Genomic DNA, 18,971 nt, shown 5'->3' on the forward strand with positions numbered 1-18,971 from the left:
TGTTCTCTACTTGCATTTGCTGGAGGGCTGACGGATTCTGGTCGGTGAAGGGAGGTGAAGCTCATGGTCTGGCCCTGGTGTTCTTTGAGGCACAACTGCATACAAGTGTCGAAGTGGATGGATAACTGGATGAAGCGTTCAAGCCAGATGGTGTCCTTGTATGCAGCGAGATGCAACCGCAAACAGGGATCCAATCCTTGACAGTAGGTGGTCAGAAGTGACTGCTCGTTCCATCCGCCAGCGGCGGCCAGGGTCCAAAAATGCAGGACATACTCGTTTACAGACATATTTTGATTTAAAGGATACAATTTCTCACCCACAGACGCATCCCAGGCTGGCTTTCCGAAGACATCCTTGAAGTGTGCAATAAAGCTGGATATTGAGTGTACGATCGGGTTATTTTGGGCATATAGAGTTTCCACCCATCGTAAGGCCTTGCCGTTTAATTGAGACACGATGAAAGCACTCTGGGAGCGAACGTCGGGATACAGTTGCAGTTGCATCTCCAGTACCAGTGAGTAATGCAGAAGGATTCCTTTGCAGTCCTCCTCCGAACCAGAGAAGGGTGCTGGCTTGGCCATGGGACTGGCATACACGGGTGATGTGGAAGTGATCGCCAGTGCGGATGATGGTAGGCTGGAGAGTAATGCACGGCGAACGGCATCCACCAGTTCTGGAAAGATATCCGGGTGACTCGTACTTGTGCTCGCGGTTGTGGTCCGGTCTTCTGTTATGGTACAGAGGTTACGGAGACAAGATGGTAAGTGAATCAGGTTTATTGAGCAACCAGTAGAGTGAACAGGTGAATAGGTGAGTAACTTGACCGAAGTGCAGATTTGCCGGTAATGGTTCTCTGGGTTGATACCCCGGGGTGTACTTGCAGATGGCGGTTGTGAAGCTCAGGCAATTGGCGATGGACACACGGAACACACACACGCTGAACACAGGAATACGCTGAAGACTAGGAAGTAGACGCTGGAGATAGGTAAGTAACAGCGGAGGAGTCCTTGAAGTAAGCAGAAGTGTTAGTACCTTTTACGAGACCGGAGAGTGAATGCTTGAGTGTGTGTGCCTTTTGTGCTGCTGGTGATTGGGGTAATGATGAGTTGCAGGTGTGTGTGGTTAATACTCAAGTGAGAGCGTGCATTGTGATTCGGTGATGTGGGAGCCCTGGCGTGTCTGTGACAAGACTGTATATGCCAAATGACTTAAAATTATTTGTATACTGGAAATTCAAGACCGATTTTAAAAGCAGCAATGGTGAGCAAGAGATTCTGCATTGCGCTGCATCTGGCTTATTGAGAAACACCCAAAACGAAGTACAAAGGTTTAACAATATGGGAGGCTGGCTTCAGAATATGTCTCTTTTAATAGATATTGGGCTGGTTTTGAAGAAATATGGGTGTGATATTGGTTTGTTCATTGAGTCTGTTACAAGTTGTCATTGAGAGTCTTGGGAATGATGGTGGACAGATCTCCTAAAACTGTTGGATTTGTTGGAGTTATTAGCTGTCAGTGATGGTAAGACCTTATTCAATTATTGTTTCGAAGAATATATTAGAGCTCATCTTCAAATCGAGTGAGACTGAAAGCTAATGAGTGTGTAGAAAATTAGCAGTTATGCTTAGAGGTAAAGTTTAACAGTAACTGGAAGAGTTTAGTTAAATTACTGTAGGAATAGGAATAGTTCTCTAGGGAAGTTGTATTGGATGGATTTTAATTTTGGCTGTGAAATGTGATAAATTCGGTGTGCACTATTTGACAAATCATCTTTTGTTAAAGGGTTTGCAAGGTTACTTATGCTACATGAGGTATACATTTTTAGATTATTTTATGTTATGCAAAATTGCTGTTTTTACACAATTATCAGATTAAGGCACCCACACACTGCAAGATTTGCATTTAGGGTAATATACTATAATGATTATTCACTGGTGATTTTAGCATTTGGGTGTAGCTGAGCTTGGGTGTCTATTTATGTCCCTCCCTTACACCCATACAAATTGTTCAGAAATTCCTTCTGTGGCTTTGATAAGATGCCAAAATTCCTTCAAAAATGAAGCCTGTTTCCTTGAAAGTGACACACCTATGCCATCCCAGACAATATTGTTGTTAGTTTTAATGCAAAGTCGTATGAACAATACACAAAAATACCAGTTTCAGGCTCCCCAAATGTATTGCTATGTATGCACAGTACAGAAACGTTGACCTGAAATCAGCTTCGGACAAAGTATGCAACTCCATTACTTGAGTTAAAATAAGTTACTGTTAAACTTTAACTCTAAGCATAACTGCTAACGTGTGAGGGTTTCAGATCCACATTTTTCTACATACTTCATTAGCTTTCAGTCTCACTAGATTTGAAGGTGAGCTCTAAAATATATTCTTCAAAACAATAATTGAATAAGGTCTTGCCAGCAATGACAGCTAATGACTCCAACACATCTAATAGTTTTGGAGACCTGTCCACCATCATCCCCAAGACATAATCTCAACGACATTATATAAGCCTCAATAAACAAACTAATGTCACACCAAATATCTCATAAAAGAGATGTATTCTGAGGCCAGCAGCCCATATTTGTAATCCTTTGTACTTAGTTTTGGGTGTTTCTTAATAAGCAAAGCAACACCACATCAGCTACGTTAAGCTATGTTGATAATTTTGACACCACATTTAGATTTAGTTTTATTCATAGTCTTTTAACTAACATGCCATTTAGTTTGTCAACAATTAGGAATCTATGAATTTAATTTAAATGAATTGTTCTAGTTTAAGTCTAGTTTTAGTTGACAAAAAATAATAAATTAAAGTATATTAAATTAATTAAATTTTAGTATTTGTTCTCTGTCGTCTGAGAGACAGCTTTCTGTGTGCGCACAAACAACTAGACTGAGCTCTCTTTCGTGTTGTCCCAGAAATTTTCCACGTCTCCTCATGTCTTTCTCTCATAAGTAAACATTTTTGTACATTTTTTGAGAAACGCAGCAACGTCTGGCAACTTATGTACCGCTGGGTAGATCAGCATGTTACAATTTAAATGTGCACCTCACACAGAACAGATCTCTTCCCAGATCTTTGTATTAGTTGACAAAAATTATTAGTTTTTTTGACAAAATGTCAATAGATTTTTGTCATAATGTTTGTCATTCAAAACTTTTTATTTATTTATATAGTTCTCTCTTTTTCATCAGTGAAAAATGTAATTGACGAAAATTGCAAAAAAAAAAAAAAAAAAAAAAGAAATTCTTCAACAAAATGAACTGCTTCATTCTGAAGCTAGCTCCAAAAGCACAGACAATTTCCATTTCAAGCTCCAGAAATTAAAAGTTTAGACACCTCAGTATGCATCTGCAGGTTGGATGGAGAGTTTTTGAAGGCTGTGATATGATTCATTTTAGGCAAAAAAAGCAAACCGTTAAAACTGAATAAATATTTAATCTTTTCAGTAAAAACTAAAACATATTTAATGTATGGCTATGGGTGCTTGAACTGTGCAGATGAACCAAATGATCAATGTTCAAAAAATGCTGGGAAATTGAACTTCATGTGACCCTATAAGAGCGATTATTGATAAGCTGTCTTCAAAGTCGTTACATAGAAACCAATTTCGACTTCTATAAATCTAGTGGAGTGAAAAGTACGATATTTGTATTTCAGTACTCAAGTAAATGGAGGAATACTTCTCATGTAAATGTGCTTTGTTACTGTCTACCTCTGCCTAAAATTGAGTAAACTGAGTCTATTTGCATTTGAACATTGAATAGTGTACAGTAAGAAACCAGACTATTTATATTTTGCTTAGTGTTTTTTTAATGAAAGCAAAAAAGTTTGAACCATATAAACTTAAACATATTTGATATATGACATATTGCAATGTTAGAACTTACTAAAAAAAAACAAAAACAATTTTTTTTTAACCAGTGGTTATCTTTAAAAGAACTAAATAAGAGACACCTTTTACAACATTTAAATTTGAACAAAATAAAGAAATTCACTTCTACAGAAGACCCACTCCTCCCTCCAAGAAGACAGCAATCAAATACAAGAAATTCAAGCAATCATTAAATGCAATTTAATAAACAACAAATGCATTATCAAGCTTATTTTCATATCCCCCTATACCATTATTTGAGAGAGTGCTGCAATGGAAAATACTCTAGGCTATATCAGGCAATAAAAAAACATTTGCTCTGTGTTTAATTTGTTACAGTGTGTCTAGTTTTGATATAAGGTTAAGGGATCTATTGGAAAAGCTTTAATATTTTAGTCATAATAATGAGGCATGTTGCTTGGAGCAGACTGGATTCAATCTTCAATCCGCTTGAAGCTGTAGTTGCTGTAGGAGCGATAGTTGTTGTTGAAGCTGTAATAAAATGTATGCAAATTAGGTATTATATTTAGAGCTCCCTATAGATTAAATATCTCATCTGAGTTTTCTTTTTCTTTTTCTGCTATGATCGATAACTCAGAACAGTTGTAGATAAATTCTGAATTGTTAGAATAAGAAAAATAGGTTTTGCGTGTCATATATCAATAATAAAATTTTTGAAGACTATGTAGTAATAGGGCTTACCTGATCCATTGACTGAAACTGATTGAGGAATTATGTTCAGTAGACTGAGAGTTCCGTTTGCCACTGCTGTCACGAGGGTGTCTGAAATATCTTTAGAGGATGGGACTGTTTGGTTGAGGCTGAAGACAATTTCTGTTGATGTGATGATTGACCCAGGTCTGGAATATATAAATGGTGAAACGACTAGGTAAAAAAGATAACACTGTGCAAAATGAAGATGAAGAAGTCGCCAGTACTTCTAATGCGCTGAATTCTAATGGTCCAAAAATAGTTGTTTCAGTAAATGAAAATGTTGAATCTGACAAAGTGTTGAAATTGATGAAAGAAACTCCCAAAAATCTGAAATTGTAACCTTTAGGAGTGTTGATTGCAATAGGAATTATTGTGGAGAGGCTCTGGGAAAAAGTCAAACAGGTTTGATTAGGGTTGGAGCTAAGCTCTGCAGGACAGTGGTCCTCCGGGACTGGAAGTGCAAACCCCTGCTCTATACATTGGCAATGGAACCACTTTTGCACAGATTAAGAAGAGTCTTAAGAAGGGTCTTCACATTGATGAACTGTGGAAATACTTTTGTTTTATCAGCTTATGTTTTGATGGGAGAATGGATAACAGTGGCCCCCAGACTCCCTGTTTGTCTGGCATTGAAAAAAAGATTGTTTGAAGGGGAATTATTTGGGAGATGAGTCATTTCAATAAAAAATTGAAAAGGGATGATTGAGAAAATAAAAGGTAACTTGGATAAATGAAATTGGATTAAGAGAATATTATGGGGATTGTTATTATTGTTAATGTGATTCTGTTTGTTGGTATGTTTTAAGTTGGTTCTGTTATTTATAGTTACAGTATGTTTCTCCCTTGTGCACCCTTAAAAATAAAGGTGCCAGGAACAACCAAAACGTTCAGAGTGATGCCATAGAAGAAAGTTTTGTTGGTTCCCCAAAGAACCATTTTGTGAAAATTTCTTTAAAGAACAATTTTTTTCTAACCATTTTGTAGTCTAAAGAACTTTTTACACTACAAAGAAACTTTTGTGCAATGGAAAGGTTCTTTGGATATTAAAGGTTCTTCATGGAACCATACACCCTGCCAAAGCACAATTTAAGAACCTTTATTTTTAAGAGTGTTTTGTGTTTGTATTATGTTTCTTTTGTTAAATAAATCATACTCCTCTGCACATCAACTGCAGTCCTCAAACCAGTTTTCTTTCTTGCAAATGTGACATTTATAAAGGCTAAACTGGTGACTCATCGTCAATGAATAAGTTTGGCATTGCTTATTGAGGTAGATGTGGTGCCATCACAATTTGGGGTTTAGAATAGACCCACTCGAATGATTGAAAAATACTACAAAAGATACAGACTCTTCTTACAGTAGAAGAGACCAATCTACTCAGGAAATACTGTGCATGAGAAATTACTCCCAATGATAAAGATATTTTAGAGCAGGATGGTGAATTTTTTCTGGAATTAGAAAAAAATATTGACATGAACTTTGAAGAAGTGAATGGCAAGAAATGTTGCTAGTCATGTATGAAATGTTTATTAACCTCTTAAAACCCAGGACCATTTTTGGGTTTTCCGCCTGGATTTGGCCTACCCAAATTGAAGCTTCCCATACACACATACAGTGGTCTAAGTTCAAAAGTACACACACACACACACACACACACACACACACACACACACACACACACGCACACACACACACACACACACACACACACACACACACACACAAACACACACACACAAACACACACACACACAGTTTACATATAAAAACAGCAGCATTGCAATATGCTGTATTTACCTGAATCTTATGACATTCGCTCGGAGGAAGTTAGCATACTTGGGTCTATAGACACCTTCAAGCTGGAACAGAAACAATTACAGACATCATTTACAATAGTGATATATGAGTGTTAGTTACATAAGTGTTATATATTCTGTTAATATGTGTTTAAAAAGAAAAGTATCATTAGTGAGTTGATTTGAACTCACCTGATCCTTGACAAGCTTAGACCTATTCTTGAACTCTGCAGTGCTTGAATTGCTAAGTGCATCTATAAATGTGTCAGTAGAGCGAAACTCCAGATCAGTTACCACCTCAAGTATTTTTGAAGTAGTAGCTGTAGATGCAGTAGCAGCTGTAGATTCAGGAGATGATATAGAAGGAATTACTGCTGTAGACAAAGCTATAATAAAAAGATGAACAAATAGGTCTAGTTGGAACCCCAAATAGACAAAATATAGTGCTTCAACCTTTCTTAATGAAGCTTACCTGAAATATTTGTTGAAACTATATTTGCATTAGTTGTAGGAACCTTAGTTATCATCTGAATTGAGGGTCCTGTTACAGCTGTTGATTGTGGTGCTGTTGAGATAACTCCAGCACTAGTGGTGGATGCTCCAGCAAGAGCTGAATTTGGTGTTGATGTTGTAAGTGTTGTGAATGTTTCAATTATACCAAGAGCTGTGGCATTTGAAGATGTTGTTGGCAAAGTAAATATAGGAGCTGACTTTTGTGGTACTGTCATGGCAGCTATTGCACTAGTCGTTGTGCCAACAAGATTAGCTATGGCTGTTGGAGGTCCTGATGTTTCTGTAGGTGTTGTGGATGTTTTGACTGTACTAAGAGTTGTACTATCAGAGGCTGGTGAAGAGGAACTGACTGTTGTTAGTGGTGTTGTAGTGGTGAATAGTATAATACTACTGGATATTCCAGAGAGATGAGTTGTTACTAAATATGATCCTGTTCTTGGTGTTGTGGATGTACTAACAGTTGTGCTTTCAAAGGCTGGTGAAGAGGAACTGACTGAAGTCAAAGTAGAAGCTATTGTTTGTGGTGTTGTGGAGGATGCAGCTGTTGTAACAGTAGTTTGTGATGCTGTTGTGGTTTCTCCAGATGTAGTGGTTGATTTTCCAGCGTGAGCTGTAGTGGTTGCTGAGGACACTGATATTGTTGTAGGTGTTGTGGTGGATGCAGCTGTTGATACAGTAGTTTGTGGTGTGGTTATGGTTTGTGCTGCTGTTGTGGTGGATGTTGCAGCAGGAGCTGTAGTGGTTGTTGAGGACACTGCTGTTGTTGTATGTGTTGTAGAAGATGCAGCTGTTGAAACATTAGTTTGTGGTGCGGTTATGGTTTGTGCTGCTGTAGTGGTGGATGTTCCAGCAGGAGCTGTAGTGGTTGTTGAGGACACTGCTGTTGTTGTAGGTGTTGTAGAGGATGCAGCTGTTGAAACATTAGTTTGTGCTGCTGTAGATGTGGATGTTCCAGCAGGAGCTGTAGTGGTTGTTGAGGACACTGCTGTTGTTGTATGTGTTGTAGAAGATGCAGCCGTTGAAACATTAGTTTGTGGTGCGGTTATGGTTTGTGCTGCTGTAGTGGTGGATGTTCCAGCAGGAGCTGTAGTGGTTGTTGAGGACACTGCTGTTGGTGTAGTTGTTGTGGAGGATGCAGCTGTTGAAACATTAGTTTGTGGTGTGGTTATGGTTTTTGATGCTGTAGTGGTGGATGTTCCAGCAGGAGCCATAGTGGTTGTTGAGGACACTGCTGTTGTTGTATGTGTTGTAGAAGATGCAGCTGTTGAAACATTAGTTTGTGGTGCGGTTATGGTTTGTGCTGCTGTAGTGGTGGATGTTCCAGCAGGAGCTGTAGTGGTTGTTGAGGACACTGCTGTTGGTGTAGTTGTTGTGGAGGATGCATCTGTTGAAACATTAGTTTGTGGTGTGGTTATGGTTTTTGATGCTGTAGTGGTGGATGTTCCAGCAGGAGCCATAGTGGTTGTTGAGGACACTGCTGTTGTTGTAGGTGTTGTGGAGGATGCAGCTTTTGAAACATTAGTTTGTGGTGTGGTTATGGTTTTTGATGCTGTAGTGGTGGATGTTCCAGCAGGAGCTGTAGTGGTTGTTGAGGACACTGCTGTTGTTGTAGGTGTTGTGGAGGATGCAACTGTTGAAACATTAGTTTGTGGTGTGGTTATGGTTTTTGATGCTGTAGTGGTGGATGTTCCAGCAGGAGCTGTAGGGGTTGCTGAGGACACTGCTGTTGTTGTAGGTGTAGTGGAGGATGCAGCGGTTGAAACATTAGTTTGTGGTGTGGTTATGGTTTTTGATGCTGTAGTGGTGGATGTTCCAGCAGGAGCTGTAGGGGTTGCTGAGGACACTGCTGTTGTTGTAGGTGTAGTGGAGGATGCAGCTGTTGAAACATTAGTTTGTGATGCTGTTGTGGTTTCTGCTGCTGTAGATGTGGATGTTCCAGCAGGAGCTGTATTGATCACTGAGGGCACTGCTGTTGGTGTAGGTGTTGTGGAGGATGCAGCTGTTGGAATAGTAGTTTGTGAGGCTGTTGTGGTTTCTCCAGATGTAGTGGACGATTTTCCAGCAAGAGTTGATGTGGCTGTTGAAGATTGTGTTGATGATGTTGTGTTGTGAAGTGTTGTAACTGTTTCAACTGTACTAAAAGTTGTACTTTTGGTGGCAGTTGAAAATGTTGCTGGCAACGTAAATATAGGAGCTGACATTTGTGGTACTGTCGTGGCAGCTATTGCACTAGTAGTTGTGCCAACAAGATTAGCTATGGCTGTTGGAGGTCCTGATGTTTCTGTAGGTGTTGTGGATGTTTTGACTGTACTAGGAGTTGTACTATCAGAGGCTGGTGAAGAGGAACTGACTGTTGTATGTGGTGTTGTAGTGGTGAATAGTGTACTATTGCTGGATATTCCAGAGAGATGAGTTGTTACTACATATGATCCTGTTCTTGGTGTTGTGGATGTACTAATAGTGCTTTCAAAGGCTGGTGAAGAGGAACTGGCTGAAATCAAAGTAGAAGCTGTTGACTTTGCCACTGTTGTATTGATTGCTGCACTATAGGTGGATGCTCTAGTAAGAGTTGATGGTACAGCAGAATAAGCTGTTGGTGTTGAAATTGCAGGTGTTGTGGATGTTTCAGCTGTACTAACAGTAGTACTATGAAAAGCAGTTGAAGTAGATGGTGTAGATGGTGTGGTATCTGATGCAGTGACGTTTTGTCCTGAAAGAGTTGTTGTGTTGGCAGAGAACACTTCTGTTGTTGGTTCAGTATTAGAGACGGCAAATTCTGATATTAGAAAAGGGTGATTAGGTTAGATTTAAATTCATTAACATTGATAAAAGAAATTTCACTGTAGCCAATGTTCAATTAATTTCCAGTTCAGCTAATAGTACGTAGGTTTATCATTATTTCTGTAAGATTGTACTTGCATTACACATGGAAAACAAGACATTTTCTAATGGGTAATGGGCAGACTATATGCGCAGCAGTTGTGAAAGAAGACATTAAACTTGGTGGGGTTGTTTTGGCTCTACTAACATATGATGGTGATGGTGTTGAGCCTGTTATTGTGAATTGAGTTGCTACAATTTCTGTTGTTGCTGAAACAGTTATACCTTTATATTTTTACTAACAAATAATTATTTTGTTAAAAAATGAATTCACCTACCGAATAAAATGTATAAAATCAAAGCTTTTCTGTCCATCTTGGAAAAATTCCTGTGGTGGTGATACAATCCTGTAAAGTAAGCAATATATCACTGAAAAGTTAGTGTGTGTGCATGGTCCAGGTTAACCCTATGTTTTGGTGACAAAATGTCCCCACAAAGATGGCAATAACTGAAATCCCTATGAGGAAGACAGTTTATAAATCAGACTAAATTATGTTGTTTTTTGTTGTTATTTTTTATATATAAAAAAGCAGAAAGTTCCCTTTCGTTCTGTCACGCTTAGTTACGTCAGCGACTGACAAATGGGGATTTCGCTTAGTCACCTTCAAGTTCTTACAAAACGAGTCAATGGCAATGAAATGCCATGGGTCTGCAGAATTTGTATAGCCTAGTTCCACCCCACCTTATGGGTATATAAGGAAGTATGCTGATAATCTTGAATTATGTTTCTGCTTTGGAGCCAAGAACATCTCCACTAGCCTGACAAGCCAGACCCACATCAAGATGTTTGGTCTGGAAACTCACCATTGACGGCTCAATCCGAGGGGCGGGATAAACGGTTGTCTTTTAAACTCCCTCTGCACGCGATAGGATAGCGCTACACCAACCAGAGCAACGAAGGTGAAGTGAAGCTAGTAAAGATGTGAAGATTAAACTTTCACCGTATCAGGTCGTCAAAAAAACACATCTTCCCTTTTTAAGAATGACTTCAGTGCCTTTCTTTGTTCTTTTCTCAGAGAAAAGCTTAACTCCAAGTCTTCCAGAGTCGCGGTTAAAGCTGATTCGAAAGACCGCTGTTTGCCATCTTCTGTGTTTACTAGAAGCAACTCTATACATGATGTTATTGGCCTGACCAGAGTTTGGTTTTTACAGCTCAGAAGGTATTGGGAGTTGCTAGACGACACTCGCCTCAGATTAGATTAGCTCTCTTCACTAGATCTCTTCACAACTACAAGCCTAAATTCTGAGTTCTATCTTAAATTCTTCGAGACGAGCGGTTCTCCACGGCACGTTCCAGTGATCTGTGAAGTGATCTGCAACAGCTGTGTGTGTGTTTTCCTGGGCGCTTCAACATTTCTGCAGAGCTTTCCTCTCACAAAAAGAGCTTGCATGTGAAATACTGCAGTAAATTGAGTTAATACAGGTTTGCAAAGCCCCACAAAATTATGCTGTGGAGAGACAACCAATAAAACACTGACCTTCAACACACTCATTACAGAGACATGACACAATATAAAAATATGACCATGGAGAGAAAAAAGTTGAGTTGAGGGCACTTTAAGCATTTAAAAATCTAACCCTATAACAACAAGCTATCAAAACGAGGGAAAAACGCGGAGGAACATTTAAAAGTTCTAAGGATATTTTAAATACATTTAAGAACACTACAGTCTCTGAACACACGACACAGTAACATTTTTGCACAATCTTAATCTATGGTGTCATCGCGGTTGTGATTAGACGCACGGTTGTATCAGTGTCCTTTGCATACATTTAATTTGAAGATGTGATGAAATATGTGAACATACACGCAAGTTCATGTTTAGAGCACTAGAGTATATGGAATAAGTCCATAAAAAACGTATACACACTCGCTCCGCTCTGTATCTGATCTATATGATCCATGTGGTGAGTGTTGTTATTCTCATTGCGACTCTCCGCGCAGAAACCGCTCTCATGTGTGAAGTGAATTCTCTGGTGTAATCAAGGGCTGAATTTGCATTGGTGTCCAAAACCATAGTGGACATTATTGAGTGCATTAATTTAGTTTCACATTGCACCGCAATAACAAGTAAAACTGCTGAGGTACACACAACGGCTGTCCGACTTCATGCACTCGTTTTCATTCACTCCTTCAAGTGAACTGTATTAGTGGATAACGTAGGAAAAAATGATGCTTCAGGGGGCGATTTCAGTTGCGATCTAAACTGTGCTCTCAAAACAGTGCAATAGTGAAACGGGACCCCTCTAAACAGTGTTGCGCTGGGCCGTGTTCCAAACATTGTTTATGCAACATATACCGGTATTGCGGTATCATCAAAATTCATATCATAACAAAAATAAATACCGGTATTCGGTATGATCCAGTATAGCGCCCAGCACTAGCCTCAATCCATTTGAATTAGTTTGGACTGCTCTCTCAGTAACCACGTTTCCTTTAGAGATTTGCACAACACCTTTGCGATATTTTGGCAAGGCTACTAAATGTTGATAAAAAACAATTGCGAAATGACGGTGTTTCAATTAAATGATATTATGAGACTAAAACATATTTTTTTTCCTCTTGTAATAAGTCATTACAAAAAGTATGCCACGTATGTTGGTAGGTTTATGAATATCCCAGCCACCTCAATTATTTTAATTAGAAGGGGACATTGGGTGTTTTATTCGAGCATTAATTTCAATTAAAAGAGCAAAATGTTTAAATTTTCATTGTGAACTGTGAAACCTGACTGTGAAAAAATAAAAAAACAAATCTAAAATTGTACAATTAGAAAGGGAATTTATAATATAAACTGGGAACAGATTACGGCTCTAGAAGGTGAAGAGGAGTGCTTTAATGCCATGAACAACAGCTATTACAGGAATAACACAAAAATTTACAAAGCAAATAAAATCCAGATTTATTTATTTTTTTTACTATACCATGGCTTAATAATGAAATACATAAACTTATGAAAAAGACAGATTTGGCTTTAAAAATATCATTATGCACACAACTTAATACTGATTTTTTGATTTACAAAAGTCTAAGAAATAAAGTTGTACTTGAGCTGCGTAAAGCAAAAGCTACATACTATACACAACTAATTGATAATGCTAAAGGTAACAGTAATTTATTATGGAAGCATTTAAATAATATGACTAACATATCTAATAGAAATTAAAGGATTACAGAACTTAGCATTAATGGTAATATCATAAATAGTAGTGCCGCTATGGCAAATGAGTTTAATACATACTTTTTACAATCAGTTCAAGAATTGACACAAGGTTTTCAACCTGTAGAAAGCCAGATCTCTTCTGTGAGAGTTTTTTCAACAGATTGTTTTGTATTAAAGAGACTCAAGAAATAAACGTTATTGATATAATTAATAAACGTTCTAATTCAAAATCTAATGACATTTATAATATGAATAGTTGTTTTCTTAGAAAATATAGAGATGTTCTTGTCAGACCATTGACACATCTTGTTAATTTATCTATAAGAACCTGTACATTCCCTAGTGCTTGGAAAAAGCAGTAATCATCCCAGTATTCAAAACAGGAAGTCAAGATTATATGTGCAATTATCATCCTATATCAATTTTACCAGTTATATCTAAAGTTATCGAAAAAGTTGTAGCTGCTCAATTGACTGACTATCTACAATTCAGACAGCTCCTCCACCCACAGCAGTTTGGCTTCAGACCTGGGTATTCAACTGAAATGGCAAACTGCTGTTTAATTGAAAATGTTAAAACGTCACTAGATAAGGGTATGGTGGTGGGTGCGGTCTTCACTGACCTCAAAAAGCCCTTTGAGACGGTCAATCATGGCTTACTTTTATCTAAAATGTTGGGTTTTAATTTTCCTACTGAGGTAAGTATCTTCAGTCTAGAGCACAGGGTGTTGAGAATAGATCAAGATATATCGGCATTTTCAAATATCAAAATCGGTATTTCCGCAAGGCTCTATACTTGGACCGTTACTGTTCAGTCTCTTTATAAATGACTTACCTATGCACTGCGCAGGGGCCAGCTGTCAACTTTATGCAGATGATGCAGTTTTTTACATCGCTGCTAAGTCGCCTAAACAGGCTGCAGAGGCATTGTCTGTATGTCTCCTATTCAACAGTGGCTTAGTCAAAATCAGTTAGTCTTAAATTTGTCAAAAACAGTTTCTATGTGCTTTTCTATTATGAAACATGATTTAAAAGGAAATTTTATTATTAATTTACAAAATGGAAAAATGTACTTTAAATATTAAAGTAAGATTTTAAATATCTTTGATTGGTTTTTAGAAATTAAATTGTGTTTAATTAGAAATTACATTCCAAACCAGGCAGCACTGTTGTACATGCACGCTATGGTATTTTCTCATATTTCATATTGCGTAACAGCATGGGCACAGGCTGCTCCTACTGTAATTAAAAGTATAGGTTCATTATATAATTGTGCAATTAAAATCATGGACAAAAACAGATTCGATATCATCACTGTGCTATTCTTAAAGGGGGGGTGAAATGCTGTTTCATGCATACTGATCTTTTTACACTGTTAAAGACTTGGAATCCCATACTAAACATAGACAAAGTTTCAAAAGTTAAGGTAGACGTTTGATGGGAGTATTTCTTTGTCAAAAATACTACTTCCGGTTAGTCATAAGTTTCGGCAAGTTTTTTGAGATCATGCGTCCCCTTTGACGTTAATGGGGGTGGAATTTCCTTGTATGGGCCTTACGGACAATTCTACCGGAAGCGCGTGAGAGAGAGAGAGAGAGAGGGAGAGAGCGAAAGTAACAGGCTACCCCCATTTAAAGCGCTGGCTCGTAGGCTGCTGCACAGGTGATGTGCACATAACAATATCACCAAAAAAGTGCGTTTTTGGTTGCCAGACCAAGACAGTCCTGCACAGATTCCCCAAAACCCCCGCGTTAAGGCAACAGTGGATGTAATTTGCTTTTCCGGATCAGCAACTGAGTTGCGCGAATGTTTATATCTTTTCGCTGCATTTCGGTGCCGACTGTTTCATAAACAAGGCCCAGCTTGACGCCGGCTTTTCCAATCGCCTAATGCTGAAGGATGGAGCAGTCCCAACGATAAAGGTCCTAACGTTAGAACCGCAGGCTGTGAGTAAGAGTGCTTCAAATGTCTATGCTCATCAAGTAGCCCAAACATGATCACGTATAGTTAATTGATCAATGGAGCATGCGATGTGTAGTGCGTGTACATTTGTTTAGCTGGCCACTATATGTGTAACTTTATGTTTGTGTATTGTAAAAGCACTCCAAACAACAATACACAAAGAGGGGGGAAATATGTTGAACTAAATAAGCGCGCTTCTTCATTCAAATGTGCTACTATTCCGTGTCTTTCTATGTAAACACTAACTTAGCCTGCGGTGCAAAACCAGTCCGCTTACTGTCTACACAAACCACGCGTAAACACACAAACACACGTGCACAACTGCACTTCCCACATGTACACCTTCAAAGACAAAAATACGACGATATAATTCAAGTATAAATATGTAAATAACACAAGCCGCTAAGCATATTATATAGTTAGTGTATAACTTGTACCACATACAGACGTCCTGCTCTAGTCGTTTTTGCTGCTGCTCCTGTTCAACTGCAGCCTCTGGGTCTGATTCCGGATCATAGATGTATGGCTGTATCTGATTAAAAGCCATATTTTTATTTGGATAAAGTTTTTTCCCGCTGTTAGGGATGACACAGCTTTACGACGCACTCGACTCAACACAAAAGCAGCAGCGGGCTCACGTCATTATTTAGCTCCGCTCACACGACACGCCCCCACCCGCTCGGCTTTTTTCGGAAAGACTCGAACAGCGCATCTTTCTTATATAATTATAAAAAAAATAAAGACTTTTCGGAGATATGCAGGATGCAATGCTACTCTATAGGTACTCAAGATTGACATGACACTGACTGAAACTGAGTGTTTCACCCCCCCCTTTAAGAAATATAATTTAATGAGTTTTGATAGATTTATTCATTTTAGTTTTTTTAAATGATTGTATAATTTTATTAATCATGTAACGCCTGAACCGTTAAGTAAACTTGTGGAGAGACTGAACAGCAGTAGAGTTTTTATACAGATTTTAAATATCTTGGATTGGTTTTTAGAAATTAAATTGTGTTTAATTAGAAATTACATTCCAAACCAGGCAGCACTGTTGTACATGCACGCTATGGTATTTTCTCATATTTCATATTGCGTAACAGCATGGGCACAGGCTGCTCCTACTGTAATTAAAAGTATAGGTTCATTATATAATCATGCAATTAAAATCATGGACAAAAACAGATTCGATATCATCACTGTGCTATTCTTAAGAAATGTAATTTAATGAGTTTTGATAGATTTATTCATTTTAGTTTTTTTAAATTATTGTATAATTGTATTAATCATGTAACGAACTGAACCGTTTAATAAATTTGTGGAGAGACTGAACAGCAGTAGAGTTACGAGAAGTAATACACACCATGATTGTAAAAATGATAAAGGCCCTTCTAGGGACAAGTGTTGCAAATTAGCCTTTGGCTATATACATTGTGATACGGATACCAGATTGTTTAGTTTAAATAATCTATGTTGGTGGTATCTGTCCCTATCAAATAAATTATTAAATAAATAAATAAAATAAAATAAAACTATTGGCTTTTTGCTTCAATTCAACTATAACTTTACTTTGAGCGAGGCCCTGCTGAGGCGCAAGGCCATGTGCATTTGCACACTTGCCACAGCCCTTGTGATGGTACTGATTATATCTACTAATCCTTACATTTTTACATTTTTATTTAAAAATAATTTTGATTCTTATTATTACAATTTTTGTCTGGATAAAATATAAAGATTATTTTGATGTTTATTTTGACTAAAAATATGTTTTTGTCTTAATAAACATAAACTATAAAGATTATTTCCAGAACAAACGAACATAGAAACTGCAATTTCCTGTAACTAAAGTTATATTTCATAAAACATTTAGTAATTTATTTAGTTAAAGGACAACTCTGGCGGGCGGGCTCTGGGCATTAACTGTAATAACTCCGTGTTGCAAGCACCAATCCGGTTCGTTTTTTTCTTCTATAGACTGTACTTACAAAGATATAATGATCAAGCTAAACTTAAAAATTCGCCGGAGTTGTCCTTTAATTAACTTTTTCTTTGCACCAGTTTTAACTTCTTATTAATCACCACCTGCAGCAGTTCCGCCTCTTATATACCACACAATTACATTGGTTTGAACAAATAAGATGAACGGAAGGTCCCTTGACAATATTGTATGTTTTGATGATTTGTTTCTTTCTTTTATTTTATTTTGCTATCAGAGCTTTCTAAAGTGTCTAGTTAGCTTAATTTATTATGGTCAGCCTTATCTATATAAAAACTGTTATACTAAAATATACTTGAATTTACCCATATTCGGACGGGGTTAGTTTAAAATGGAGAGATGGGGGTTACGTAATTATTACCAGAGCTAGGTGATCTTAGTCAGGGAAGTGATGGCACTGTGTAAATCGAGTTAAACCTCCCATTTCTGCTAGTTTTACTGAAATTTTTTATCCGGTGCGAATTGGCCATTAATATTACAGATGTTCTGCGGTAAAATTACCTTACTCCATCTACCATTTCAAAACCAACGCCGTCCGAATATGGCTTTTTTCATTTAAATATGTGACCCTGGACCACAAAGCCAGTCATAATGGCCCTTTTTTAAAATTGAGATTAATAAATAAGCTTTCCATTGATGTATTGTATGTTAGGATAGGACAATATTTGGCCAAGATAGCCTACAATTATTTGAAAATCAAGAATCTGAGGTTACAAAAAAATCGAAATACTATGAAAACCACCTTTAAAATTGTCAAAATTAGGTCCTTAGCAAGAGATATTACTAATAATAATGTATATTTTATATATTTACAGTGGGAAATGTACACAATATATTCATGAAAATTATCTCTACTAATGATTTTTGGCATAAAAGTGTATTGTTGGCAATTGCCACAAATATAGGCCTACCCGTGTAACTTATGACTGGTTTTGTAGTCTAGGGTCATATATGGTTATATCATGTTTTTTTAAATTAATTTCATCAATTCAGTCAAATGTTATTAACATTTTAAAATCCGTCCATTTTGAGGGACTGCAATTTCATATAATATTCGCAAACAAAGTTTGGTTTATGAATACATCTCTGAATTTGCTGTCACACATCAAAAGAGGCACAACCCCCCCCCCCCCCCCCCAAAAAAAAACAAAGATATAAGCTTACAAGATCATACTTCACATTTTTGACACCTGGTCTTACTGGCTTCCTTGAATTTCTCTGATTTAAAAAATGTTTCCTCTCTGTAACTAAAGCCAATTAACATACTGAGCATCAATTTCCCACTGTTAAATTCATAGTGCTTAGACAAATATTATAATATACTTATATACTTGTGTGTGTGTGTGTGTGTGTGTGTGTGTGTGTGTGTGTGTGTGTATATATATATATATATATATATATATATATATATATATATATATATAGTAACACTTTGTAATGCTCTAAGTTATTAGTTATTGATGCCCTAATAATTTACAAAGCATGACTATACATTCATAAATGATTAATAATTAGTATGCTAACAATGAATAAGTGTTGTGTTACCTTAAAAAAAAGTACATTTAGTAAATAGTAAATTTTGTACATGGTAAATGTTATTAGTTGATATTATTAATCACTTATGAATCACTAAAATATTTATGTCAAAATGGTTTAGTATCATTTATCTTAATAAACAATGGTTAATCATGAAGTAATTATGATCAAACCATTAGTAGATGACCAGTATATAATTTATTGTAATATAAAATGTATTGTATATAAAAATTGTAAGCTGAACTATGCACAAATATGCAGGTATGCTAGAGCCGTATTTACAGAAAATATTTTTTTAAAGTGAATAAACATTTATAAATAACTTACAGTCAGGGGATTCCAGTAGGTTATGTTAGATCCTTTTACTTCTCAGCACAGACTTGTGATGAAGGTGGAGTGGGATCTAGTGATAATTTGAACCTCAGAACAGGTTTCACTGAAACTCACGAATGTCAGAGAAGACAGCTGTCTATACCCTCCCCATTTAGCACTTACATTGCAGTGTTAAAAGCTTGTTATATATGTGTAAATTCATG

The 18,971-nt window shown here is 37.2% G+C and overlaps 1 protein-coding gene across 2 annotated transcripts; it reads right to left on the bottom strand.

The window, feature by feature from the left end:
• Positions 1-4,123: 4,123 nt before the first annotated feature.
• Positions 4,124-7,812, bottom strand: LOC137072883 (uncharacterized). 2 transcript variants are annotated; one of them, XR_010904696.1, is made up of 5 exons: positions 6,858-7,812; positions 6,578-6,771; positions 6,387-6,448; positions 4,578-4,760; positions 4,124-4,367 (listed from the first exon to the last, which is right to left on the bottom strand). XR_010904696.1 is itself a non-coding variant. In XM_067440880.1 (5 exons), exons 1-5 carry the CDS (start codon positions 7,111-7,113, stop codon positions 4,246-4,248), a joined length of 792 nt encoding a protein of 263 aa, XP_067296981.1. In that variant the 5' UTR covers positions 7,114-7,812; the 3' UTR covers positions 4,124-4,245. The 2 variants fall into 2 exon arrangements, 1 of the variants encoding a protein (XP_067296981.1); XM_067440880.1 differs by having other exon boundaries at positions 4,578-4,735.
• Between the last annotated feature and the right edge of the window lie 11,159 nt (positions 7,813-18,971).

This window comes from Pseudorasbora parva, chromosome 4 (assembly GCF_024679245.1).
Source record: "Pseudorasbora parva isolate DD20220531a chromosome 4, ASM2467924v1, whole genome shotgun sequence".
In the NCBI taxonomy this organism is placed as follows: domain Eukaryota; kingdom Metazoa; phylum Chordata; class Actinopteri; order Cypriniformes; family Gobionidae; genus Pseudorasbora; species Pseudorasbora parva.

Bases quoted from the DNA above. Each gene is read 5' to 3' on its own strand.
- LOC137072883 (XM_067440880.1), bottom strand. From the start codon at position 7,113: ATGACAGTACCACAAAAGTCAGCTCCTATATTTACTTTGCCAACAACA. The intron at 6,772-6,857 runs GTAAGCTTCATT...TTTTTATTATAG, and splicing joins AGTTTCAACAAATATTTCAG to CTTTGTCTACAGCAGTAATT. The intron at 6,449-6,577 runs GTGAGTTCAAAT...TTTCTGTTCCAG, and splicing joins CTAAGCTTGTCAAGGATCAG to CTTGAAGGTGTCTATAGACC.